At 42.0% G+C, this 26,705-nt stretch overlaps 1 protein-coding gene and 1 pseudogene across 1 annotated transcript in view; one reads left to right on the top strand and one right to left on the bottom strand.

The window, feature by feature from the left end:
* STAC (SH3 and cysteine rich domain) overlaps positions 1-26,705 on the bottom strand; it is a 118,202-nt gene that overhangs the window by 17,610 nt on the left and 73,887 nt on the right. Inside the window, exons 6-8 of the mRNA XM_037148378.2 lie at positions 21,055-21,133; positions 11,435-11,499; positions 9,899-9,987 (exon numbers count right to left, since the gene is read on the bottom strand). Coding sequence (XP_037004273.2) covers positions 9,899-9,987; positions 11,435-11,499; positions 21,055-21,133 — 233 coding nt within the window. The remainder of the gene's footprint in view (positions 1-9,898; positions 9,988-11,434; positions 11,500-21,054; positions 21,134-26,705) is intronic.
* Positions 12,673-14,348, top strand: LOC119051445 (transmembrane protein 183A-like; annotated as a pseudogene).

Genomic DNA, 26,705 nt, shown 5'->3' with positions numbered 1-26,705 from the left:
TTTTTAATGGAGCATTTCTGTTAGGTTTTTGGTAGAGGTTGTTGGTTAACAAAATAGCCTTGGACTCTTGGTTTTAGTGGCTTCAGACACTAATAATTAGTGTAATTCAGAGCTTTGAAAAAGTCTTTTCTTCCCTTTCCATTCTTTATACCTCTTACCCCTCCATGGCAGGTAGTGACCACAAAGGTATGGCAAGGCTGGGGGGCTGGAGCTAGTACTCTGCCATCCAGGGGCTGGTTGCAATAAAGAAGTTGAAGATTTTGACAGCCAAGTTGCAAAGGGGACAGCAATGTGCACTGTGTGAAGTGGAAATGACATGTATTTTCACATGAGAAAGAAGGTTCAGAGAGACTTCATCACTAATAGGCAGGGTTTGAATTCATCACTAACATCGCTAGCTCAGGGTGCCTCTTGTACCACCCAAGCCTTGTGAGAATGCATCAGAACCACCCATTTTTCTCTGCAAGTACTTTGAGATATCTTTAATATTTCTCACCCTTTCCCATTCATTATGCGAAAGGAATTACAAATGAAGCTTACAGCAACCATAGTCACTCAGCCAAAACAGATGCCCAGGAAAATCAGCCTAAGGGGAACAGAGAAAAGGAGACTGCCAAACTGCTCCATTAATCTTCGATCTGTCTCTTATTTTTTCCCTGAGACCCATTTCTTGTTTTCCATAATCCTGGTCCAGAGCCTCTCACAATCTGAGAACTCAGGTAGGTAACAAGGAACTCTGGAATGGCACAATTTGATTCTGTCTTAAGCCTGGTATTCAGAAGACTGTCTGAACATTCCCAAGTTCAGAGACCAGCTCAAAGAAAAGGCATCTGGCTAAAGGGCTGGTTGGATGGGATTGGGTGAGTGTTCCTGAACTGTCATGGATCACGCTCTCCAGAACCTAATTGAAAGAGGCATTTGAGTGAGACAGAGGCTGCTAAACACATTAGTGACATTTGGGAAGATCTGGGTTTCTTGACACAGAGCAGCATCCAAACGTAATATGCATCAGAGACTTGCCTCAAATAGCCTTAATTGAATTTTGATGTCCTGGTGACTGTGAAGATTATTTTTAAATCAAATTGGTGCATTAGAATTACATTTAGTTTTAATTAACTTGATGCATTTGCCAAGCAGTAATGTACTTAGAGAATGGAAATGAGACACAGAGGGAGTCTTATTGTCTTATTCTGTCTCAAGGGCTCTCCTTACATTATGGCAGGTGTATAAAGCATTACAGAGTGAAGGGCATCATCACAAAGTTACAGGCCAAAAATCCAATGAAGACCAGTGTACTGAGCCTCAGGACCGAGAATCAGGAAAACTGCCTCCTGGGTTTGAGTCTGCCACTGGCCCACTATGTATTATTTGATAAGTCACAGTTGTTCTCAAATCTGGAAGATAATCAGAATCTAGGGAAACATTCAACATACATATTTCCAAATGGGATTTGACTCGCTAAGCTTTGGTGGAGCCCAGGAATCTCTATTTTAATTTTCTCCAGGAGATTCTTGGGCTTGTTAACAAGCATGACTGACCCATCCTAGCCACAGTTTTCTCCTCTGTAATATACTCCTTACTCGGGTAGCCCAGCAGATTTGCTGAAAGAACACAAAAGGATGTCAGGGAAAATTGTGAAGGACTTTGAAATGGGCAAAAAGGTCTACTGATCTGGGTATCTATCCAGCCCACCCTCCCAGGACATCCCCCTTTCAATGTCTTTGAGCTATTATTTTTTGTATCCGCAAGTTGTAGAAAACCGATGATAACACAAACGATTCTTGTCTGTAGAAATGCAAGTGAATCATGTCTGATGGAATATGATCAATTATTACCTTGTGAATACTGACCAGTTTTGCACGTAGTTGTGAATTCACATCAACACCCCCCAATTGCCTACATATGTGTGCTGCTTGAATTCTCCTTTAAACCAGATGTGACACGTTACTGGTTCTCTCATTAATTAATGAGTCTAATGAAAATTTCAACATGATGTGTTTATTTTATATTTGTATGGGAGTCATGATTTTATCTTAATTAAAATAAAATTATCCCTGAAGAAGAGTGACTTTTCATGAACACATTTTATAGCTCAGAAGTGTCCTGGTCTTATACACAAGCTTCACAATCCTAATAGACTTATAAGAAGCAATGTGAATGCTTCTAACATGGGATGAATTAATACACTGTCTGAATCTGCTCATTTCAATGTAATTGTCAACCTTATCAGAGAGGATAACTGCCACAATCAATGAAGGATGGAAAGGTCGGGGTAAGAGAAAGGCAAGTGGACTCAGAGTCTGTCTCCCTGGTTTGTAGCCCCGATATCTACTTTCTACCTGTGAGTTCTGAGTCCTGGCAGAACCCAGGTAGAACTCCCACCTTATCCCCCAAGATGTAAAGAACCATAAGTTGTCTCATTTGAATATGAACTCACATAACTGTCCATTCACTATACTTTACTGAATTTTAAGGCAGTCTTTTCAGAATGAAGACTGGAATGAATGTAGTTATCTAAATTTGCCCCTGCTCCTGCAATGATTATGCACCACCTCTTTTTGTAATGGCGTGTGCTTTTCCCACCCATACCTCCCATTTGGGACCTCTTAATGTAATCCTCTTGTCCTGCTATTTGACCTGTTCTTTTCTAGTCCTTTCCTCACTGTAGAGAGGGAATGATTGCTCACTAGCAAGCTGCACAAGTTCCATGTCCCCTTTCCTGAAGCCCTGGTATGGCTATAATGCCACCTTCTTGCAAAGCCTTCCTTGACTTGCCAAGGCTGCTGGGATGTTGCCCCCTTGAGGTGCTGTGGCAGCATCCTGGACTGCCTGCCCACCACGAGACCTCATGCTGAAGTGTACCATCTTGTCTACTCTCTGACCCCCCACCTCCACACCCCCAGCCCAATGTCCACATGAGCTTTTTGAGGACTGAGCCTATGGATGGTTAGGGAGCAGGTGTATATTCACTCTGTGATGAACAGATGAAACAAATCCTGGGAACAGCCATGCAAGAGTTAAAATCAGTTTTAACTCAACCAAATGGTGCTTCAAAGGAGATCAGAATGAAATGAGAGGTTCTTAACAAACACTAGCTAATGAGACAAAGGATTGGCTGGTTCCATTCAGACTCACCCATGGAAAAATCTGAGGCTCCCTGTTTCTAGGGAAGAGTCTAGTTATTCAAGAATCTAAATCCTCATTCAGGGTTACAAAATAGGATAGGTATTTCTTTGAAGCCCCCCCAAATTCAGGTGACATACACTGAAGTGGCCATTAATTTGTGTCTTTCTTAGAATTTAAGAAAGCAGTTCCTGCTTTCACTTTCTTGGCTCATAAAGTTTTCCCCCCCTTTATGAAACATGGCCATTATCATATAAATATTTTTCAGGAGAACTAATAAAAATGAAAATGAGTTAGATGTGGGAAGCCAAAATGTGTTCTTTGGAACAGGCATGATATGGTGTATCTGAACCATTGCGTCTTTCATTTACTCTGGATCTTTTATTTCAGAGTTCTTAAGATGTTTAGGGGTTTGTGTTTACTCGGAATTATTTACATCTGATGGTTACTTATATGATAATATCAACTCGTCAAAGCCAAAATAGTAATTCTTGTCAAATTTGAAAAGATGTGTTGGTGTGAATAATAAGCAATGGCTCTATGACTTTGTTGGCAGATCTCTGAATCCAAAAGCAGTGAGGATAACAGGGCTGGCTCCATTGTTCCTAGGGAAGGCAGGATTTGCTTTCTTGGCAAAGCTAACTATCAACTGAACCCAAAAAGCAAAAACAAACTAAGCAAACAACTAGAACTGGAATGGAATCACAGAAATGGAGATCACAGGGAGAGGAATCAGCAGGGGGGAAGAGGGGGCAAAATAAGGAAAAAGGTATAGGGGATAAGAAGCATAATTGGTAGGTACAGAATAGACAGGGGGAGGTTAAGAATAGTATAGGAAATGGAGAAGCCAAAGAATTTATATGTACTACCCATGGACATATAAACTAGGGAGGGAATGCTGGTGGGAAGGGCAATGCAGGGCAGAAGGGGATAAAGGGGAGAAAAAAAAATGGGACAACTGTAATAGCATAATCAATAAGATGTACTTAAAAATAAAAAAATAAAAAGTTAAGCTTGTATTATCAAGCTCATGCTAATGATACGTGTGTGTGAATGAATATATACTTGGGTTTGCATGGGTGTGTGAACGTGTGCCCATGAATATGTGTGGCTGTGTTTGTGCAGATCTGACTGTGTATATGTGGGAACGTATGTGCACATTGTGCATCTGTAAGTATATCACACACACATGCTCACCCACTTAGCCAAGTAGATGATTTGACACATGGCTGATGGGACTGCAGGAGGCAATGTATCAATACTGATTATAACGGTGTTCTCCAGTGTGTATTTCAAGTAGTGTTTTAAGGAATTTTGTTCATGAATTAAGCTGGCAGCCCATAAAGTGTAATTTTCTGAGCTCTTAAAATAACTTGATAATAAGGGTTACTGATGGAAATTGTTAAGACCCTTCATTACAGAAGGTTATTGTGTGAGCTCATTCCACTCAGAGGAACCTGGGTGGCTCCATAATATTCTGAGACCACAAATCATCAGCAATGAACTAGAGATCTCACATGTGAGAGCATCACATCTCTTATGTCAGTAGTGAAATGCCATACATGTGGCATGTTATTTCAGCAACTAGAAATACTCAGAATACGAGGGGTGGGATATCACAGCCTCCTTGTCACTGAACCAATTAGACAAAGCCTCATTGGATGTGCTCAATGGCCAGAGACAGTCGTTGACTGTGGGGTTTTTTTTTTTGTACTATATATCCTTAGGGTTGTGTTAATGAGCTTGTTTAGAAGACTAGGAAATATGCAAATTATGAACGGAATGTATATAAAATATATTATTCACCTTGCTTTGTATTTAGAATGAAATCCCAGCTTTTATTTTAAATAGCTTATTACCTATTCAGTTGCCCTAGGAAGGGGAGAACTGAGGCCCCAGAAAACAGTGTGTTCAAATTGATGCAGCTAATGAGGATCTGAGCTGGATGGTAGATGAGGTCTATGTGACTCCCAGGTATTTCATTTTGCTGCCCTCTCACCTGTTCTCTCCAACTCTCTGCCCATGATAGTGGGAAGGTAGAGCATCATCAGGGTATGTGAGCTCTGGGGATTTGGGAAGATAATGATAGATGAATTTAGGAAGGAAGTTTATGCACTGACACTGTAGCAAAGCAGATTGTGTGAAGCCTGTCTTTAGAGAGCATTTAGAGACTAGTGGTGGGACCACAGCACTTCCAAGAGGAGTACTCACTGCCCTAAGAATAAGGGGACAGCACCTGGCTTCTTTTCTTTGTGAATGTTCAGTAAAGGGTTTCTTCCAAATGGTCTTTACTCCTTTGCTCCTTGTGAATATGACCATGGGCTCCTTTTGGCTTTGCTTTCTATAGTTTCTCCTTGACAAATAGTATTCATCATGGGGTCAAAGCCCATCTCCTCTAAGAAATAGGTTCTGGATAGCCCCTCTGAGCTTGGTTTGCTTCCTCCTTCATATTTTCCATTATAATACCATGTACTTGATGTGCCCACTCATTATAGATGCCAGGTACAACATTAGCTCATTAAATTTCCATAGTGCTCGTTCATTAATTCATCAAATATTTACTAAGCATCTACTATATTTCAAGGACTGTACTATGCTACAGGGATAGAAAAGACCACAATTACAGATTTGTTCTCATTGAGTTTGTAGGGGCAAGAGAGGTTAACCAAATAGTACTAGAAACATTTTAACCCAAGTTGAGATAAGTGCTTCAGAGGGAAGAAGTACGGTGTCATGAGAATATATAAAAAAGGGAACTTGGCCAGGTAGGGGGTGTCAGGAAAAGCTGAACCAGGAAAGCACAATCTGAACTGAGATCCAGTGGGTGCATGATTGTCAACTGGAATAGTGTGTATGTGTGTGCAGATGCACACGTGTGTGGTGTGATGGTGGTGGCGGGTGGATAGGAGCGGGGAGAGGGGAGGGACAGACTACAGGAAGACAAATCCTTTGGCAGGTGGTTGTATGGACCTTCTAGGGAAGGGAAAAGGCCATTGTGGATGGAGCAGAGAGGTGAGGGGAACACAAAGCAGAGATGTGACCAGGGATGAGACTCTAGACATCCTTGTAAATATTCTGGTTTTTACACAAGGGAAATAGGAGGACACTGGGTAGTTTTAAGTAAAGATACATGTGTCGTGAGCAGACCTGAGGCAGGCACCTGCAGTTACACAGCTAGTGAGTGATGTCACAGGGACTTAACCCCTGTCAGGTAAATACCCACACATTTCATTCTTAAACATTCAGGAAATCCATGGTGAGATACTCATTCTCTTTCTCTCATGTCTTAAGTCTGAAAAAAAAAGCATCTACTTTTAGAGTAGAAATAGAACTAATTAGAGTGAATACTATTAAGTTACCACTCTGTACAAGGTATTGTCATCTTATTCAATCACAGCTATCCTGTAAGGGCAGCTTTGTGTCCCCATTTTCAAGATGAGAAAACAAAGGTTCAGAAAGTTAGGTAAGCACTGGCTGGTGTGGCTCAGTGGATTGAGCACGGGCCTGCAAACTAAGGGATCGCAGTTCGATTCCCAGTCAGGGCACATGCCTGGGTTGCAGGCCAGTTCCAAGCAGGGATGCACAAGAGGCAACCATACATTGATATTTCTCTCCCTCTCTCCTTCCCTTCCCTCTAAAGATAAATAAATAAAATCTTAAAAAAAAGAAAGTTAGGTAATGTGATCTATTGTAAGAGTAGCTGGGATTCGAACCCATTTTCTCCTACTCCAAATTTAGACAACCTCCATCCAAAACACAACACTGTCCCCTTTGGGTACTCTCTTCCCAAAATGGATGGGAAGGTAGGAGTGGGAGGTAAGCCTAGGAACTCAGGGACCAGGTAGGACCTGCTACACCAATCCAGGAGAGAGGTGAAGGTGGGAATGGAGATAGTAAGTAGACTCGAGGCAAAAAGAACCAGTAGAATTTGAATTAGATACATTTTGGACACAGGGTAAAGGGACGTCTCTGGTGGCTGGCTCGAAGTCAGGGCAGATGGTGACACCATTCACCCCAGGGAGCAGGTGTGTGGGAGGGAGGGTGGAGCTTCTCTGTGCTGTCCATTCCTAGGACAGGCGGGCTTAGATGAGCCACTGGAAGTCAGTAGGGAGATCTGGACTGTTTGTTGGATGTTGGCAGAAAAAGATTTCCTTATTCTTGTGCAGATATATAATAAATGTCCGCTGAAGTGGAGATTCCTCTGCTCTGATCTATGACCGTTGGTTTTGTCAGTTGGGCCTTCTTTGCCTCCCAGCTCACACTCCTAACATTCCCCAGACTCTCTGCTCTTTTGTTCTCTTGCCTGAGGACATTACCCAGCATGCTCCCCTCCATCAGAACACAGGTGGGTAAGAGTGGTCTTTTGTTCAAAGGGATTTCCCACTCTACTTTATGGTTTAAGGAGAAAACGATAATTCACCAAGCCCCAGTTCATTCACGGAATTATACCAACTTCCCAAGCATTGCCTTACACATTCTAAATCAAGCAGCTGGCTTTTAAAATGCGAACCTAGAATCTCTTGGCAAATGGGAAAAAAAGTAAGTATGATGTATCACTCCAATCTTGCAGCCTGTGTAATGCAGACATTTCACTCCAGGGAATGAACTGTATGCCTGGAAGCAGACTGTAAATGCTGGATTTGTGAGCAGACCATTTGAGTTTTAATGGCCTGTGGCTGCCTATGATAAGCACCAAACGTTATGACCACCACGGGGCAGCTAGACATCATTCCTCAGTAACATTCTATAGTTATCAGGAATTTTTTATCTGATTATTCCAGATAATTTTCTAATATAAGATGGTAGAACCCACACAATAGGAAGTTGGTAAATTTAAAATTTTAGATACCCCAATGACAATCTCAAGAAGAACAAAATACACTCTACTTATTGAAAAGTAAGCACATGTCATCCTTGTCTTCAATAGCAAAAAGGTCAGTGTGGACTGTCGGCTGAAGGGCAGGGACCACCTTAGTGATGGATCCTAGGCAGGCTCTAACCTTCAGGGCTTGGTCTGCCTCTGACAGAGTGAGGCTCCACTGGACAAATGCCATGTCCTTCTCCTGCACCAATGCCAGACTGTTCGTGCAGTGTTTACAACTCTAGCCAGGGACTGACTTTAGCATGGCCCCTCTTACTCAGTGATGGAGAAAACTCCAATGTAGCAGAGCCTACAGGTCTGCAGAAACAGAAGGAGCCGGGATCCAGGCCCTGCACTCTGCTCTGCAAAGGCCCGAGAATCGCTTGGAAGCAGACCACAGGAGGACCGAAACGAAGCTGACCTCGGGTGTGAGCCAGGAGGAGTTACCAGACGCAGCAGAGTACACACATCTGCTGTGGAGTTGCACTGAATGCCGCACTCTGGGGGCTGGCAGAAGTTGACCCAATGGCACGTGGAGCCAGCCAGCAGGGCGTAACTAGAGTCTTTGGGGCAGCTCTCCCCTTTTAAGGGGCTTTGGGGAAAGTGGAAAAGAAGAAGAGGCAGATGTCACTGAGGTGGGAAGCCATATTCAGTCAAGTGCCAGAGGGATTCTGGGAAATGGCACAAGTCTGAGGATGTGGAGAAGCCTGCACAGCCCTAGGGTGGGGAGACAGACCCCTCTGGGAGCCATCAGAAGAGGGTGACTGGTGGCTCTAACTTGACATTCATACAGAAGGAGTCCATCCCAAAATGGGGACCGTTTCACTGATGCTCTGACATTCTGCTAGTTTTCAGTGTTAATTTCTTCCTCCATTCTCTTCAGACTTGGAAAGAACCAATCTCCAAGGGCCCATTTGACTAGAGAAGCAGCCCTTACTATCCTGCTCCAGGCCTGGAAAACACCAACGCCTTCTCCCCAGATGACTTACATTTTAGGGCCAGGAATGGAGGAGGGGGAGTAAAGCCTTTTCTTAGAGACAGGCCAGTGAACACACCTTATTATAAAAATTGTAGTAACTATCAGTTACCGAGTGTTTACGATGGCCAGGCACTGGGCTCTATGCTTCACAAACATTACGTATTTCATCCTCAAAAATACCTTCTGGGAAGAGGTCATTCTTATTCTTTTATACCAGAGGAAGCCAGAGCAATGAGAGGTTTATAAGTTGCTTAAGGCCACACAATAAGGAGGATGTGAACGCAGGGCTGACTCTAGCTTAGTTACCCCTGAAACACCAGGCCCCAAAACTGTGGTCAGGAGAAAGCTTCAGCTCTCCTGAGGGTCCCCAAACCTCACCTTACACCATCCCTGTGGATCTGTGACCATAAGTGGGACAGATCCTGAAACAAAAGCCTGTCGCAGGGTGTGAGCCAGGGGAAGATGCCGGACGCCAGCAGGAGAAACAAGTTGTTTTAGCTTACTTCTTCAATCAATGTTCATTTGGGGACGAAATATATTTATTTTTGTGATTCCCTACTAGCCCCCACAGGATGCCAAGGGCATCTGATGGTCAATGTTCATGAAAACGGACATTAGCATATCTGTCGCCAGCTGTGCTAAAATGGTGCCTCTGAAAGTGTGGTCCTCCATCAGCAGCATCGGCACTGCCTGCGGACCAGTTAGAAACACCACTTCTCAAGCCCAACCCCGGACCCACGGAATCAGAAAGTGCAGGGAGTGGCCCAGCCGTCGTGTGGGAACCAGTCCCTCAGCTCGTTGCATGCAGTAAAATTTGAGAATTGCTCTAAAGTTCCCAGAGGTGGCACAAATTCAATGATTTTTTTTGCATAGAATTACTTTTTTCTTTCTTTCACTCTTGCTTTTTTTTTTTTCTCTTTAAAAGATGTTTTTACCTCATTTCCAAATCTTCACTCTCCTGTGGTACAAACTTGTACAAGGCAACATAGGTGTTCATCTGTAATGGGTCTTTGGGAAGAGGTTCCTGAAAGGGAAAGTATAAGAAGAATTAGAGAAGAAGTAAGAAATTGAGAGAAGAAGAAATTGGTGAAGTTAATGAAATGTAATTAAGTATATGGAGCTTAAGGAATAAACTGTCTAACCATTATTAAAGACCATGGGCTTATTTTAGTTTTTATTTTTTGTTTCAACTATTGGTTTGTTTTGCTTTACTTTTAATTTCTTAGATGAGGTTGATTTTACTACAAACCATTCGAAAACAGTTATGTGGAGGTCTTTGTCAGAAATACTACAATTTTCTTCAAATAATATTTTATATTTAGTCACTCATGAAAGGCGATACAGGCTTGGCCCCAGGAATGAGAATATGCTCCCTATAGAAAGAGGGACATGTGACTAAAAATAAACGGTTCCTCAAATTGAGTTTTGAAATTTTTTTTTATTTTTCAATTACAGCTGACATTCAATATTATATTAGTTTCAGGTGTGCAGCATAATAGTTAGACATTTATATAATTTATGAAGTGATCCATAAAATTGACTTTTAAAAATATTTTATTTATTTTTAGAGAGAAGAGGAGGGAGGGAAAAAGAGAGGGAGAGAAACATTAATGTGTGGTTGCCTCTCATGCGCCCCCTACTGGGGACCTGGCCCACAACCCAGGCATGTGCCCTGACTGGGAATTGAACTGGCAACCCTTTCCTTCACAGCCCGGTGCTCAATCCACTGAGCCACACCAGCCAGGGCTAAAATGGACTTTTTATGAGTTGCAAAAAGCACAGATTTTGACATCAGACATATTTAGTTTATGTCATGGAATCACCATCTACCAGCTATGAAACCCTGCAATAATGATAATAAAATCTGCTATTTGTGTGGCAGGCAGCATGTTTCATTTGTTAGCATGACCTCCCAGCAGCCCTGTGGGGAAGATTTTATTGTTATCTTCAATTTGTAGACTATAAAGAGAACTATAAGTGTTATATAAATATTAGTTACTATTATTAACCAAGTAAATGGAAATGCTCTATATAATGTTATGCTTTAAATTACATATAATAAATTAAAAATTATATAATATATAACAATTGTATAATACTACATACAGGTATACATAATATGTAATAATATATAATTATATACTATATTTAAATATATAATCCAATAAATATGTGCTGTACATAAAACTAAAAGAATACACAAATATACCCTTCTTATTTGATTTATTCTGCTATCCAAAGCTAAAGTATGTTTTATTTTATTCTCTTGATTCTATCAGTTTATTCTGTCCTAGGGACTCTATTCTAATTATATATAAATGAATATAAAAATAAGAATATATATTTACATACTATAAAATATAGTCAATATATTATGCCACTATATAATTTACACACTATGGAGAATATATCTACTTGCATGTAACATACATGTAGAAGTGAAAACTGCCTTCTGTGGCATCCATAAATACCTGGTGGTTTATGTTCTTTGCTTGGTCTTGGACATCGTCAGTGCCATTTTCTGGATACGTAAACACTGCAGGGGACAGAGAAAGCAGGAGTGTTATGAATCCAGTCACCATGTTTGGGAAACATGCTCGAAAGGCGTGGCTTATTATTCCCTGTACCACAGATTGCACTTCACTCTGATCCGCTGCCATTTCCTTGCTCTTAGTGACCCTGCTCTCATGCCATTGTCCACGTGGCGCTTCCCTGACTCCCCATGCAACATTCAGAACAGCCTTCTCTGCGTGCTCACACCCTGTACATGCGTCCTCTCGATTGCCTGGCAGTTGTGTGGTTACAACTTGGCCTCATTTGACAGTGCTATTCTCATGAATAGAAAGCGTGCCATTCATCTTTGTAAAATGTATCAAATCATTGTTATGGGGTGGAGGGTGATGTATGGCCCTATTTAATGATATTTAAGTTTACTTTTCTAAATACCGGATTCACCTATATCAGTATCTTGATTCTAGTTTCTTAATGATGTCTGTATTCTATTTTGCAGATTAAAGCTTTAGCTTTAAATTTCATAATAGTTCCTTGATCTCTTATTGTCAATGCATGGAAGTGATTATTTGGATTAAAAAATAAAATCATGGTTTCTCAGTTAGTTTGTTCTTTGGTTGTACATTTTTCTCGCTTTTGCATTTCAGCAGCCACTTTGTGGCCTCTGATAAAAAACAAGGCTCCTCAGATTGGGCAGGAAGCTTCCTGTCCACAACACAGCTGTGGGAGCTCCCTGACAGGTATGAAGGCTCTGCCTTGGCCAGTTCTATCAGCCAAGTGCACCCTGGTGACCAAAGTCATGGCCTTATTCCCACTGCGTGCCTTCTCTTTAAACACAAAGGTGGCAGATGTTTCCAAGCTTATACAATACAGTTATGGTGTCTAAATCAACCTACCACTTAGATGACTTGACATTTAAAAATCACACATTGCTGCCTTATTATTCCTTTTGGTTATCCTTTTGATTATCGAGGAAATATCAGTAGAGGTAGAGAAAGGTCTATCTACCACAAGAAGCTCTATCACCAATTTCAGTGAGGGCATTGACAACTTCCACTGTCCATAACTCAATGACTGTGGGTAGAAAACGTGCTTCAGAACAGCCTCTGTAAATGAGCCAGTGCATGGTAAACAGCTGTTCTCCAGTTTGCAGTTCCAGGGCCTAGGGACGCAATCCCATTACCCCTAGGAGACCAATATGCAGTCACTGGAGAAGCTTGGGTTTTTAGGTGACTGGAAAACGAAGCTCCAATCCAATGGCCCTCATTTGCCCCAATATTTGACCACTCAACTTAGTTTAAAATCAGTAGAAGCAGCAATACTTTTCACTGGTATAATGTGAGTACCTAAAATCCTGGTGGAAATACTTGATTCCGTAAGCAGAAAACTGGATACTTCTAAAAGAATATTAAATATTTGAATAAAAACCCTCAAAGAGAATCTTCCTAGAAAACTGCTGATTGGCGCTAAAAGGGGAACTGCATAAGGTGTACACGCAATGAGTGGTTTGGGCTGGCTTTACAATTTGGTAATTTCACCTCATTTTAGCTTTATATTGAATATCCATTAGACATCTGGTATCATTTTTGTGAACTACACTAAACGTCATTTGAAGTGCCCCCAAATGTGTTTTCAGCTATGCGGTTGCAAGCAGAACTAAACAGTGCCAAAATGCTTTTTAAAGCCCATTCCTTCCAGAATCAAGTCTGACTTTGGTCTGAGGGAAAAGAAATAAGAAAGGTAACTGTTTTACCAAGATACATATATCATACACCTTTTATATTTGGTTCTTTACATTTATTTTATTAAAAATAATTTGAGGGGCTCGATGGCCGTGGAGCTCCTGGAACTGGCCCGTGGCCCCCGGAACTGGCTCTGGGGCCCGAGACGTGGTCCGGGGTCCTGGCCCACTAGACTGGCCTCATCCTGACACTGTGCAGTGCTCAAGAGAGGGAAGTGACTCAAGTTCTGAGCCCACGATGTCTGCTCTGGATGAGTGACCGTGGCGGACTATTTCAACTCAGACCCAGCTGTTGTGAGGTCTGGCTGGGTCAAGAAAGCTGTTGCCAAGCAAGAAGTAAAATCTCTTTGTGGCTTGAAAGGTTCTCCAGTTCCTGCAATGGAAGCTCTTTCTGGGGCTGTGGGAGCCCTGTGACTTCATTGACAGCAATGATGAGATGGATGCCCAGACGGGAGAGAACTGTCTCCAGAAAAAAGAAAACCAGGAGGCACAGAGACCTGAACGGGGCTGGAGGAGGAGAGTACCCATGGATATCTGGCTGTGGCTGGCCTCCTACAGTCTGCCCTGAGGACCCTGTGAACTTCTCCCTGATTTGTAAGAGTGCCTGGACTGCCACCTGCACTGCTGCCTTTTGAACCAGGTTGTGCAGAGGCACTACACACTGGACTCCTCTGCCTTTGCGCCTGCGACCAGAGTCCCTGGAAAAGCTGCGCTGCCTCTGGGCATGCGTCATCTGATCTCTGCACCACAGAGACGAGCGCTTTGCTGCCGGAGACTCCCCACACCCCACCATTGCAGAGAGCACGCCCAGCTCATTAAAGAATTTCAAAACAGATTGTTGGGCACAAACAGTAACCAATGTGGAACTTCGACTTCAAGTTCAAAACCAGTTCCTAGATTAAGGAGCAAGTGCATTGGGTGCTGCAGCCTCCTGTTCAGTACAAACATGTTCATGCCAGCGCCGACCAGGACTGCTACCTCCTGGAGGTCACCACCTCAGTTTCACCTTCCTTCCCTTGTGGGAATGATAGTCACTCTCTTTACGATCCATGTGAGCAGGGAAATGCGGCATCATCGATGAGACTGGTGTTGCAAGACTCTTCCGTTCGCAGTGGGGGGAAACTGTGCAGTGAGCAGGGCGCACAAGTCATCTTGGACCCAGAGCACAGCGTTTGACTCAGACTGGTGACGTCCTCAGTACCCGTTCTCCCTGGAAGCATAGTCACTGTGTCCTGTCCCTGTGGGCAGGCTGGGCCAGGCCAGCCCCACTGGTCATCAGAGTCCCGTGTGGTACCGGCAGGTGGTTGGTTTATCTGGTTAGTAACGGGGATGCCCCTGTTGGGGGAAGGGGAGGGCTTGAACCCCATGTTCTTTGAATATAAAGAGGGAAAACAACTATGACTTCTAAACACATTTTAGTGTAAAAATTTCATTTGAAAGGACAAACCAGGCCTCATTATCTGTGTTACACCCCATTTGGTGCTATTGAGTTTGTTGTTCTTTGTTTTTTTATCCCAATGGTCTTGCTCTGGGGAAAGGTGAGACTGTTGAATCTCTAGTCAAGGAAGTTTAAGCATGCCCTGTGGATCAGAAGAAACTCAGAGGCATAGAATTGTGGCTACTGTTGCTTCCAGGTCAGCTGCCCCTCAAGTCCAAGTGAATATTTTCTCCCTTTCTCCTTCTCCAGAAATAAAGCAGGTGACAGGGATTTCAGAATCTTATTAAAAAATAATTTGATTGTTAATTTCATCCATGACAAGCATTCAAAGAATATGTCCCTTATTGAGGCATATTTTCTTTTTTAAATTAAATTTATTGAGGTAGACTTGGTTAAAAACATTATCTAAGTTTCAAATGTACAATTCTACAATATATCATCGGTATATTGCATTGTGTGTTCACCACCCAAAGCCTGGGCTCCTTCCACCAGGATGTATTTGACCCCCTGAAACTTCTTCATCCTCCCCCCCTTCTAGTGACCACCGTACTGTTGTCTGTGTCTGTGAGCTTGTTTGTTCATTTGTTGCTTTGTGTTTTATATCCCACATATGGGTAAAATCATATGGTTCTTATCTTTTTCCATATGATTTATTTCATTTAGCAGTATTTTCTTCTATAGACACACAATGAATCTTTAGTTTTTACCATACCTCCAAAGGACTTGCGTCTGCTCCTTTTCTATATTCTTTCTTTTTTGCCTTGTAGTCCTGTGAGGCCCATGTCCACCAGTGTGTTTTCTAATGAGATGATTATTATGACTTTTTTATCTGTATCCCGATAGTGCAGCTAGTTACATAATTGGCTTATCTGACATTGACCCAAATTTGCATCCCTGAAATGTCCAATTTGGTAATTAAGCATTGGCTTTTGCAAATATATTATTGGATTTAGTTTACTAAGATCTTGTTTCAGATTTCTGTTCCATGTTCAAGGGGGAAACTAGCCCGTGATTTTCCTTTCTCATACTGTCTTTGGTTTTGAGGTCAGTATTATAGTAGCCTCATAAACTAAGTTAGATGATGTTACTGTTCTTTCTTCTTGCTACTTTTTGTTGTCCAGGAAGAGCTTACGTGATATTGGAACTGTCTGTTCCTTAAATGTTTGGTAGCATTTACTTACATAGTTGACTGGACCTTGTACTTTCATTGCACAAAAAATGAAAGTGTTGATTCCATTTCTATCACAATTAGAGGCCAAGTCAAGTTTTCTATTTCTGTTACTTCTTGAGTCACTTTGGTCATTGATATTTTTCTTGGTATCTGCCCATTTAAAAAGAGTTTTAAGATTTATTAATTTCTGCATATTCATTCTTTTTATTACTGCTTTTAATTTTGGATCTCTATTTTATTCTTAAAATTGCCAAATGTTATAAATTTAATTTTTAAAGAACCACTCTTAGGGTTTATGATCTGTCTTGGTAGTTTAATCATTTCTGCTCTTATCTTTATTTACCTTCCTACTGCTTTAACTGGCCTTATTCTATTTATTTTTTCTGACTTCTTAAATATGATGCTTAGATCATTACTTTTTAGCATTTCTTACTTTTTTAATAAAATAGTTTTAAGCCTAAATAGTTACAACTTTAGCTGCATTCCACAAGTTTTGATGTATAGGGTTTTCCCTATTACCTAGTTTTAAATCTATTCCAATTTTCATTGTGGACTCTTTTTTTTAACACAAGCATTTTAAAAGTGTGTTCTAATTTCTCAGATTATGGGTTTTCCCACTTATCCTTTGACTTGATTTCTATGGTAGCCAGAAAGATGTGTTCTATATGATATTAATTTATGAAGCTTGCTTGTGGCCTAGCAGGTAATCGATTTTTATAATTGTTCCAAGTGGTCTTAAAAAGAATGCAAATTGTCCATTTGTTAGATGGAGTGTCCTTTTCAAGTCAATTAGAATTGTCTAATGGGTCCTTAGTTCCTCTAGGTTTGTATTGAATCTTTTTGTCTATCCAACTTGCCAATGACTGAAAGCCATGTTAAAATCCCTCACTACGAAGGGGCATGTCAATTTTCCTAATAGTTCTATCAATTCCTCTTTGAGTTTCTGTTATTTAAAGGCTACATATTAGGCAGATGGAAGTTTACCATTTATATCTTCCAGTGAAGTAAACGTGGCCATGTAAGGATGCTATTCTCTAGTAATGCTTCCCCCCCAATCTTCAAGTCCATTTTCCCCACACATATAATCTTTCATTTGCTTAACATTTGCCTAAAGTAACTTAAAAAATTTTAAATTATTTTTCAATTACAGTTGAAATACAATATTATGTTAGTTTCAGGTATAAAACACAGTGATTAGATATTTGTATAACTTTTGAAGTGATCACCCAGTAAGTCTAGCACCCATCTGACACCCTACATAGTTATGACAATATTATTAACTATATCCCCTCTTCTGTGCTTTATAATCCTGTGGCTGTTTTTATAACTACCGATTTGTACATCTCAATACATTTACCCTGGCAACTATCAATTTGTTCTCTGTATCTATGAGTTTGTTTCCATTTTGTTTGTTTTGAATTCCACATATAAGTGAAATCAGATGGTATTTGCCTTTCTCTGTCTGACTTGTTTCACTGGGTGTAATACTCTCTGGGACCCTCGATATGGTTTCAAATGGTCTAGATTCTAATTGTGTATTATAAAAACACATGTAATATTTGAATCTGTAATTTGGGAATTGTCCACTGGAGGGGGACCAGAACCAGGAGCATCTGCCAAGAGAGCCATTAAAATATTTGCTCCCTTTTCTTTTGGTGACAACTCAAAACTTGAGATACAGAACCAGTGCATACTAAAGGCAAGAATAAATTTTACAAATATGTGCTTGCCACTTTCCTTCCTGGGCAAAAATTCCTTGGCTTTATTGCAGCCTCAGATTCTACTGGGCTGTGTAACATTCTCAAGTGAATGTGATTAACCCAGTCCCTTTAAAAGACTATTTCTAGGAATCTGTCTTGCTTATGTTCTTTTCCCTCTACTTTTCTTCCAGGAAAGTTATGATCACATACACTTAGACTGAAATACAATTATCAAAGGCAGTTATTGACATCATTATCTGGCATTTTGAGCCTAAATAGGCAGCCTAGATTTTTGTTCTCCCTTTGCTTACCACCTTGCTTCCAGTGGAGTGTCTGGCAGTTGAAGCAAAGGTGAAGACCAGCGGCTCTCCCCTTGTATATTTTTGATGCATCCAGAAATGGTGTTGAAAACAACAACCAGAAACACTTAGACCCTCCCCAAGAGCCTCAAGGAAGAGAAAGCAGAGACTGCACTCTTAACAGTAAAGACATGAGCACGAATTGCACCCTCTTCTAAGGTGGCTTTGGAACTATTCCTCCAGGACAACATACCACTTGAAGGCAGAAGTAATAACCGTGTGCACTGTGCCTGTCTCAGAACATAAAGGAAACATGTAGTGCAGAACCGTTTGAGCCTGGAAACCAAGTGCTGCTTCTGAAAAGCCAGCACCATCCTCACCACAATGCTGAGAAGACTAGAGGCAACCAGGGCTCCTGAGCGGGGTGTTTGCCCTATGCTGTTTCTTAAACTGCATGGACAAGGGATTGAATCTAATCAAAGAAAATGTTTTGAAACAAACTGCTGCATTATTAATCTCTCTTGCTTCCAAGGGTGCATTATAAAGAAAGCAACTACTAATCAAAGGAATGGCTAATATATCTGCAAAGCTTGTTAAAGGTTTATTGCTTGCTAGGTTCTTTTCACAGATTTCTTTGAGTAAGTGTGTAAAAATGTCCCCTTAACATAAAAAGATGGTGAATCTTTTGAGTCTTTGAGTGTATTACTCAGTGCCTTAGTTTCCCTCTCTAATGGTATGTGGTGTGTGTATATCTGTGTGTGTACTTGTATTGGAGGGGAGGAGTTTGGCTCCATGACTTCTAATCCTGCTTCTCCAACTTTAACGGGATTCCTGTCACAGATTCATATATGAATTCTGATTCTGCAGTTGTTCTAGAACAGCCTGAGATTCTGCATTTCTAACAGGCTCTCAGGTGGTGCCCAGGCTGAAGCTGATGGGCTACACTTGGAGTAGTGAGGCTCTAAATGGCATCTCTGACACTTTATGACCTTACGATGACTTAATAGCAACTGTGCTTCGTATTGGTGATTCCTATAGGGATGATGATTCCTTCACATTATAAATCCTATGAAGACCCCTCATTGAGTAAAGAAACCCCAAGGGCCAATATAAAGACCGTAACCACTAAGGGCACAGGTGAACAACGGCATCAGGAGAGCTGGACCAGGATGAATGAGGCAAGTGGAAGACACAGGCTGGGCAAGGTTTTGAAGAGCAGCCGCTAAGATCTGTTGACAGATTAGATGTGAGGTGTGAGAAGAAGGGAGAGTCAAGGCTGCTGCCACAAGTTTTGGCCTGATCAACTAATAGAAGGGAGTTCCTATTTACTGAGCAGGGCAAGCCGGGAAGAGCCAGTATGGGTGGATAGGTGGGTGAAGTAATCAGGAATCCAGTGTTAGCTTAGAGATGCCTATTCCCCATTCAGATGGCCATATCCAGGAGGCTGTAGGTGTCTAGAGGCAACAAAGAAGCCTGGTCCTGGAAATGGGGTTTCAGTGATCAGTGTATACATGGTACTTACATTCATTATCTCATTTAAAGATCACGACATCCTATAGATTTGGTGATATGATTATCCTCATTTTACAGATGAGTCAACAGAGGTAGAGAGAGGCTAGGTCACTGCTTCACAGCCACGTGTTCACCAGGTGCAGTCCAGTAGTCTGCCACCAGAGCCAGGAGGGGCCAGGGACCAAAGGTGTCCAGCATGGTTGGTGATGAGGAGGCCCTCATGTTGGTGAGGAGTGCAAGCAGAAGTCAGACTCAGGAACAGAGCAGCTAACCAGACCCAGAAGCATTAAAACGCAGGCATGTTTGGATTATATCCCAGTCTCTTGTGAGTTTGTTCCTCAGATGCTGAAGAACCCCGAGGTTGCTGACAAAATTCAGCTGCTGGACCTGCAATGCTGGACAGATGTGGGCTGGGACAGTCCTGCCATGTTACTGCTTGTTGTGAGCATCCCCTGACCATCGGCACTCTTTAGTTTGTCTCTCTGATGGCACTGCTAAGTGCTCAGTGAGTGTTTGCATTGACTCAAAGTGCAGTTTCCCCATGTGATGCAAAGAATCCTTCCCCTCGAAGCATGGTTTAGCAGATGTGTGCAGGCTTGGCAAGGCGGGCTGTGCAAATGCTGGTGCTTGTTTAGCAAGGAGAGTCACGGGGGGAGCTAAGTGCGTGCTGCCTTGTGGGACTCCTAGCAGCACAGCTTTAACTAGAGAAGAGATGAACATGGGTTCCTGGGACTGAGGAAGCGAAAGTGATGCTTTGTAAGATAGTTGCTGACAAAGCAGCTACGAGATGTTGCTTCCAGTCTGGAAAAGGCAGGGCAGACTGCCAAGTGGAAAACCTACCCAAGGGGTATGTTCCCACGCTTCCCACACAGGCATGAGAGTCGGGAGGGGCAACCTCTGCCTTGAGGATGCACTCAGCCCAGTAAATGACACAAGTCAGGACATGCAGCCTTGCTAGGTTACGAGTGGCCTGAGGACAGCGTCAGTGATGTAGGTCCCTTTGCTGGGGATAGTAAATGCTTCATAAATGTTTTCCGAATAAACGCGTGGAGATTAAGTAGTTGTTCATGTTATAGAGGCTCAGCAGGATGCATTCATAAGAGGCTGGTTATGTTTGCTTAAGCTCTGGTTTAAGAGGTGGTTCTTTCTTAATGTTAGCAAGCAATTGTATGTAGTTATCATTTAATAACTATTTTAGAAATTATTGTACTAGGGCTTAAGCTATTAGAAAGTTAAATGATATTAATAAGGAATGTTGGGCTAGATTGCACATCCTGGAGACTTAGTTGTCCCTGCTGGGAGGGAGCCACATGTGAGGCTGCTACTCACATGTGGCCCGCCACCCCTCTGGGCTGAGGTCCTTCCGGTGTGGCGTGGAGTAGCTTCTCTGTGGCTTTGTTGGTCTTATGTAGGTTAGTGGGGGGTATGACACATTATCAGAAAGTCCTGGCAGTGACTCCTAAACCCCATTATAGTTAAGTCCAGGAGTTCATGAGAACTCAGGCAGCAGAACTCAGGGATCATTGTACTCAAATCACTGAAATCCACCAGTAATGATGGCCAGTTGCTCTCCAGAATGTTGAGCACTTGCCCAGGCTGAATTCCTGAGCTAGCTAGCAGAGGAAGCAGGAGGACTGGAAACCTACTTTTCTGCCTGCTGACTTGGACTAATGTGATTCACATTTGTGCTGGGGCCCGACTCCCCATTCCCTCACTTACCGCTGTTGCTGCGCTTCCGTAGGTCGTACCCGTCTCCAAGCCCGTCAGCTTCTTCAGGAACCTCGACGAGATCCGATGTCTTGGAGAAAAGAGGGGACAGCATGGAATGAGCAATGTCCTGTCAGTGGGTCAACTGAACAGAGATTTCCATGTCAGTAGAACGACTGAGGTAGAATTTGCATGACACTGTCTTAAGAATCCAATCACTGCTTTCTTGTCCATTTGGCTAACTTCAGAGAGGCTGTGTTTTCCCTCATGGGCACTGTCCTGTTTTTCAGATATCTGTGGCAGGCTCAGGGCTTGGCCCATAGTAGGTATTCAATGCGTGTTGGATGAGCTGCCTAATAGGTCACAGTTAGGCTTCTTCCCAGGAAGAGACAACAGAGAGAAATCAGAATTCCTGCTCATGTCCTGTGAATTAAAATTTTCGATACAACTACAGCTTTCTCTATAGGCGAGTTTTAAGTATTAATCACAGAGATGCACTACTGAGGGATGCATTACTTGGTTACAAGTTAAAAACTCCACTGCTACAAAAAAATCAATTGTTTTTGTAATACTTATTTTGGCCCCCCTTTTTAAAAATTTTTTAAAAATTTATTTAGTTACTTTTCAAGTACAGTTTTTTTTGCCCTTTTTTTAGAGTAAGAGAAGTCATAGTAATTCTTCTATTTAGGATACAAAACAACAATAGCAATAGTAATCGCACTCTACGTGGTAATGGTTTTTGATTCTTTATATATATATCATCTAATTTTTTCTTCACAATAATCCTAGGTAGACCTATTTTTCAGATAGGTACCCAAAGCCCAGCAAGAATTAGTAACTCTGCTTGATGTCCCACAGATGACAAGGGCCATCTGGGGTTCAAGCCCCAGGAGTTGTCTCCAGAGCTTGCGCTCATAAACACAGTGGTCCATCCAGGGGTGTGCTGGAGCGAGCCATTGGAGTCCTCACCACTGGTAGCTTAAACCCGATCACGGGAGGGGTATTTACACCATGGAAACTGGCAGATGCTACACATTAGGTGCAGCCTCAGCTGGTGGTTAAACATTTACTAGCACATCTCTGATTTCACATTGTCTCCTTTGAAGGGTCAGAGGCTCCCACTTCGATCTGCCTGGCTCCATAAAAGAGGAATTTAGGGAGTCTCAAAGGAGAGTCATATTTTTAAAACATTTTACTTATCTTTCCTTATCAGAGAAGAACACATTTCCCTTCTTACCTCTCCTAATTAGCTCTAGAGCACTTTAGCAGAACTCTTCAGAGACTAATCTTTATTACAAAAAAAATTAACTTTAAGATTTTTTTCAGCCATTCTTATTTTCATGATATATCAGGAATAAGAAAAACAGTAAATGTCACCGGGCCTCTAAGTCACTTGCATTTTGCTCCTTTGAATCTCACTATTGCTGAACAAAGGTTGCCATTATATTAATTTAATCTTATGAAACTGATGATTATTCATAAGCTAGCCAGCCAACTCCCAGAGTTTTCTGAATTTAGTTTCGGCAGGCCTTCTCAAAGCCGTAGAGCCTTTTGCATTCTAGAGCATTTGAAAGACCATTAAAGGAAACATAACAATTTAGAAACAGCCAGGCAGTGATTTCCCAACAACGTAAAGCAAATGCCTCTCTAGCCCGGGAAGAAAATCAACCCGCGGGACCGAGCTTTGCTATGTGGGAATATGTTAGCTCTAGGACATAGTACTGCAAGAATGGCAAGAGACCGGTTTTCATTATCATTTGCCCTTGAAGGAAGGAAGTGAATTCATTTTAAAGTACCAATCAATTGTTTCTGTTTTCCTCCATCAAGGCAAGTGGGGCTCCGGGGAAGGAGTGGAAGGAGTGAAGTGACAGATATTTCAGCACAATTTGATTTGTCCTTGTCTCCCTGCAGGTCTTAGAACAATGCTGTCACCGAGCAAAATTCCAGGAAACCTTTACTGAAGGAACCAGTGCCAGGAAGCCTAAGTGGGCTATGACAAATAGACACCTCCTTGACATTCAGAAAACTATGCTTTTTGACCGTAAAATCGGCCTGTAGGGTCCAGACAGTGCTAGAAACAAAGTTATTTTAGACATGAAAGCAAACTGGACAAGTTGTCTCCCTAACAGTCTTGCTGCTTCTTAGCAGGAGCCCAAAACGTGGAGGCTAAAAGGGTCACTGGCTCCTGTGTTTCTGAGGCTGTCTCCCCCTCAGCAGTTCTGCAGAGCTTTTACAGGAGTGGCCACCTGAGGCTCATGTGGACGGGTCAAGCTGTCCCTGGAGAAGCCTCCTTTCTGCTCTTGCCTCCCTGCCCGGCTTTGCATCTGCCTCAGCAGAGCCTGGCGGATGTGTGGGCCGAGAGAGGGATGAGGATATACAGGCTCACACCAAAGACGGGTGGTCAGGATACAGGCCAGAGTGCACAGAGTTCTCCCCACTCTGGCCAGTGCTGTTTGTGTTTATCTTTTGGATTGTTGAGTAGTATCTAGAAAAAGTCTTGACTTGCAAAGAAGGGATGGCAGCAGGCCAAGGGCCAGCTCCGTGGGGCTTTGCGGGAAATGACTTGCTGGTCCTCCTCACTCTCCCGAGGAAGGAGATGGAATGTGGTCCGTGGTGTTAGGGACATGGTTGGCATTTTTGAACCTCCAGACCTCAGATCAAGCATGAATGTGTGATTCAAGAGCTGTTCACACAGAGAAGGAGTAAGAACAAGTGGGAGCAAGAACAAGAGAATATGAAGAAGAAAGAGGAGGGGTTGGCAGGGCTGGTTTCTTGGAAATAGACTTAAGTCCTTTATTTGATTTAATGATTCTCAAATGTTAGTGTGCATCAGAGTCACCTGGAGTGTTTGTTAAAACACAGATCATTGGGCTTCACCCTCAGATTTTCTGATTCTGGAGGTCTGAGAGGAAAATGCATGTTTGCCTTTCTAACAAGTTCCCAGGCAATGCTGCTGCCGATCCAGTTACCACACATTGAGAACCACTGATTGAACGCATGGCTGGTTTTAGGTTCAACTTAGAATTTTAGAGAGTTTGACTTAGGAAGGTGTTCATTCATTCACTAACTCATTCGTTCATTCACCACATACTTAGTGAGACTATATATACAAAGACTGGAACGGTATAGGTCAGAGGTTGTCAAACTTTGGAGGGTATCAGAATCACCTATCACCTGGAGAGCTAATAATGCATACAGAATCCAGGCTTGTTAAAGTAGGACATGGCCTTCATATTTTTACAAAGCTCTTCAGTGAACATTGATACCCACTGAAGTTTGAGTATCAGTGGCATAAAGTAGTAGAAGTAAGTGAATAAGAGTCCTTACTCAGCAGCTTAGTCTAGTTGAGGAAGGCACTGCGGGAGAGAAAAATGAAACAAAAACATGAAGATTTCCAAGCAATACAGAACATTATGATGAATAAATTGGTTGCTATGGGAACTCAGGGAAGGGGTGCCCAACCCAGACCGGGAAGAGAGCTGCTATCTGCGTAGAGGCAGAGGCAGGGTGTGGGCAAGGCTCAACGACTGGAGAGGGTCTGCTAACCAGAATGGCAAACTGTGCCTGGCGCTGAGGGCAGGAGGAAGAGGTGTTGTGTGACTCCCCGAGGGCTCTGTGGTCAGTCTTCAAGAATTTCTTGTTAATTCTTCCCTATTCATCAAGCATTTCCCCAGTGCCCACTAAGAGCCAGACACTGGTGTAATGAAATGAATAAGGAATGGGGCCCTGATGTATAGAGGTTCAGCGTTTAGTTTAGAAAAAAGATGTAAAAGCAGAAAATTACAGTGCAATGCTCTAGATGCTATAAGAAAGAAAGTTTTGAAGGCTTGTGGGAGGAATAATTCACCACGCTTGGGGAGTCTGAGAGCTCTTCACAGTTTGTATAAAAACCAACCTGGGTTTTAAAGAATTTCAAGTGGGGGGAACAGCATGCTCCAAGGTATGCAGAGTCTGAAAAGCTTGGTGAGTTCAGGTGAAGGAGGATCTTTAGGGTAGTGACAGGCCTCATTTGTCTTGCTAAAGATTTGGGGCTTAAGAGAATCCATAGAGTGTTTTAATTGCACCAAGTCTCTGTTTGAGAGATGATAAATCTGGAGGTATTGCTAAGAGTAGACTCAAAAGGAAGAGTACCTTTGTAATAATCTGCATGAGAGAATATGGGTTTCAAACCATGGGCATAGAGAGAAGGGATCCTGAGTTCTGAATTATAGGAGCTCCTCACCAGTGGAGCATGAGTTTTGCGTGGTCATGCCGATTTTGAGAGATCTGTAGAACTGGTCTGGCATTTGGAAAAGATGTTACGCAGGAAATATCTCAGGGAGGCACCAGCTTAGAGACAGATGATGGTTGGACAAAAGGAATGTGTAAAAGGTAATCAGGAAAAGCACATAAAACACAAAGCCCAAGCCAAAGCAGACCCCTGGGGACACTCCAACACAGGAGTGGCTGGAGGACATGTCAGAGGAGACAGGCTGAGCAGAACAGAGTGGAACCCTGGAGTGATGCAGGGGTTCCCTACAGAGCTAAGAATAGACTGTGTTAAAGGTGGCCCTGGGAAATGCTCTTTTCAGAGAACATATTGACCTTTTGAATAGATTACAACCTTGTTTCACTTAATAAGTCCTGTTTGGAGAAATCCCAGCTGGCCTAGATGCTTAATGAAAAAAACAGCAACTGCTACTTACTGAGGGCCAATTATGCCAGACCCTGTGCTAGGAACTTTACTTATGCTATTATTACTATCCAAACCACTCATCCATAATGTATTTGTATATAATATATATCCTATTCATATGTACTTTGTATGTTCCCATTGCATTGAGCACCATTTCTATCCTCTTTTCAGTAAACAAATTAACATTATCATTGGGACTACTGATTTGATTTATAGCTCCCTAGGGAGTTCATCAGGCTCAGGCCTATGAAAATGTTACAAATTACACCCTCACTGTTTTCACTGCCTACTGAAGGTGGACACTTTTCATCTTTACTATGAAAGCATTTAGCATTTACATGGCATAGTTATTATAATGCTTAACACATACATGATATATTCTTATTCTGCATAAAGATAGGATAAGACATATAAAAATGCTAAATAACCTACCATTATCAGCTTTCTTCTCTTAGTTTGTTCTTCAGAAATAAGTTGTGATTTCTAAGGGTAAAGAGCCATGCCCTCTACTTCTTCTTTTTTGTCTGATTACCTCATTTTATTTATTATTTATTTCTTGATTACAATAGACATATCATATTATATTAGTTTCAGGTGTACGAGCAGTGATTAGAAATTTATATAATTTACTAAGTGATCATTTTAATAAATCTTTCACCCATCTGACACCATACATAGTTATTACAGTATTATTGACTATATTCCTCATGTGGTATTTTACATCCCTATGACTATTTTGTAACAACCAATTTATACTTCTTAATCCCTTCAACTTTTTTACTCATCTCCCCAACCCCCTCCCATCTGGCAAGTGTCAAAATGTTCTCTGTATCTATGAGTCTCTTTCTTCTCTTGCTTGTTCATTTTTGTTTTTTTGGACTCCACACATAAGTGAAATCTTATGGCATTTGTCTTCCTCTGTCTGACTTATTTCACTCAGTACAATACCCTCTAGGTCCATCATGTTGTTGTAGATGGCAAGATTTCA

The sequence above is a fragment of the Artibeus jamaicensis genome, unplaced genomic scaffold (assembly GCF_021234435.1).
Source record: "Artibeus jamaicensis isolate MK-2021 breed Jamaican fruit bat unplaced genomic scaffold, CSHL_Jam_final contig_519, whole genome shotgun sequence".
In the NCBI taxonomy this organism is placed as follows: Eukaryota; Metazoa; Chordata; class Mammalia; order Chiroptera; family Phyllostomidae; genus Artibeus; species Artibeus jamaicensis.
The sequence above is the reverse complement of the archived record's forward strand: the minus strand, read 5'-3'. Positions and strand labels throughout refer to the sequence as shown.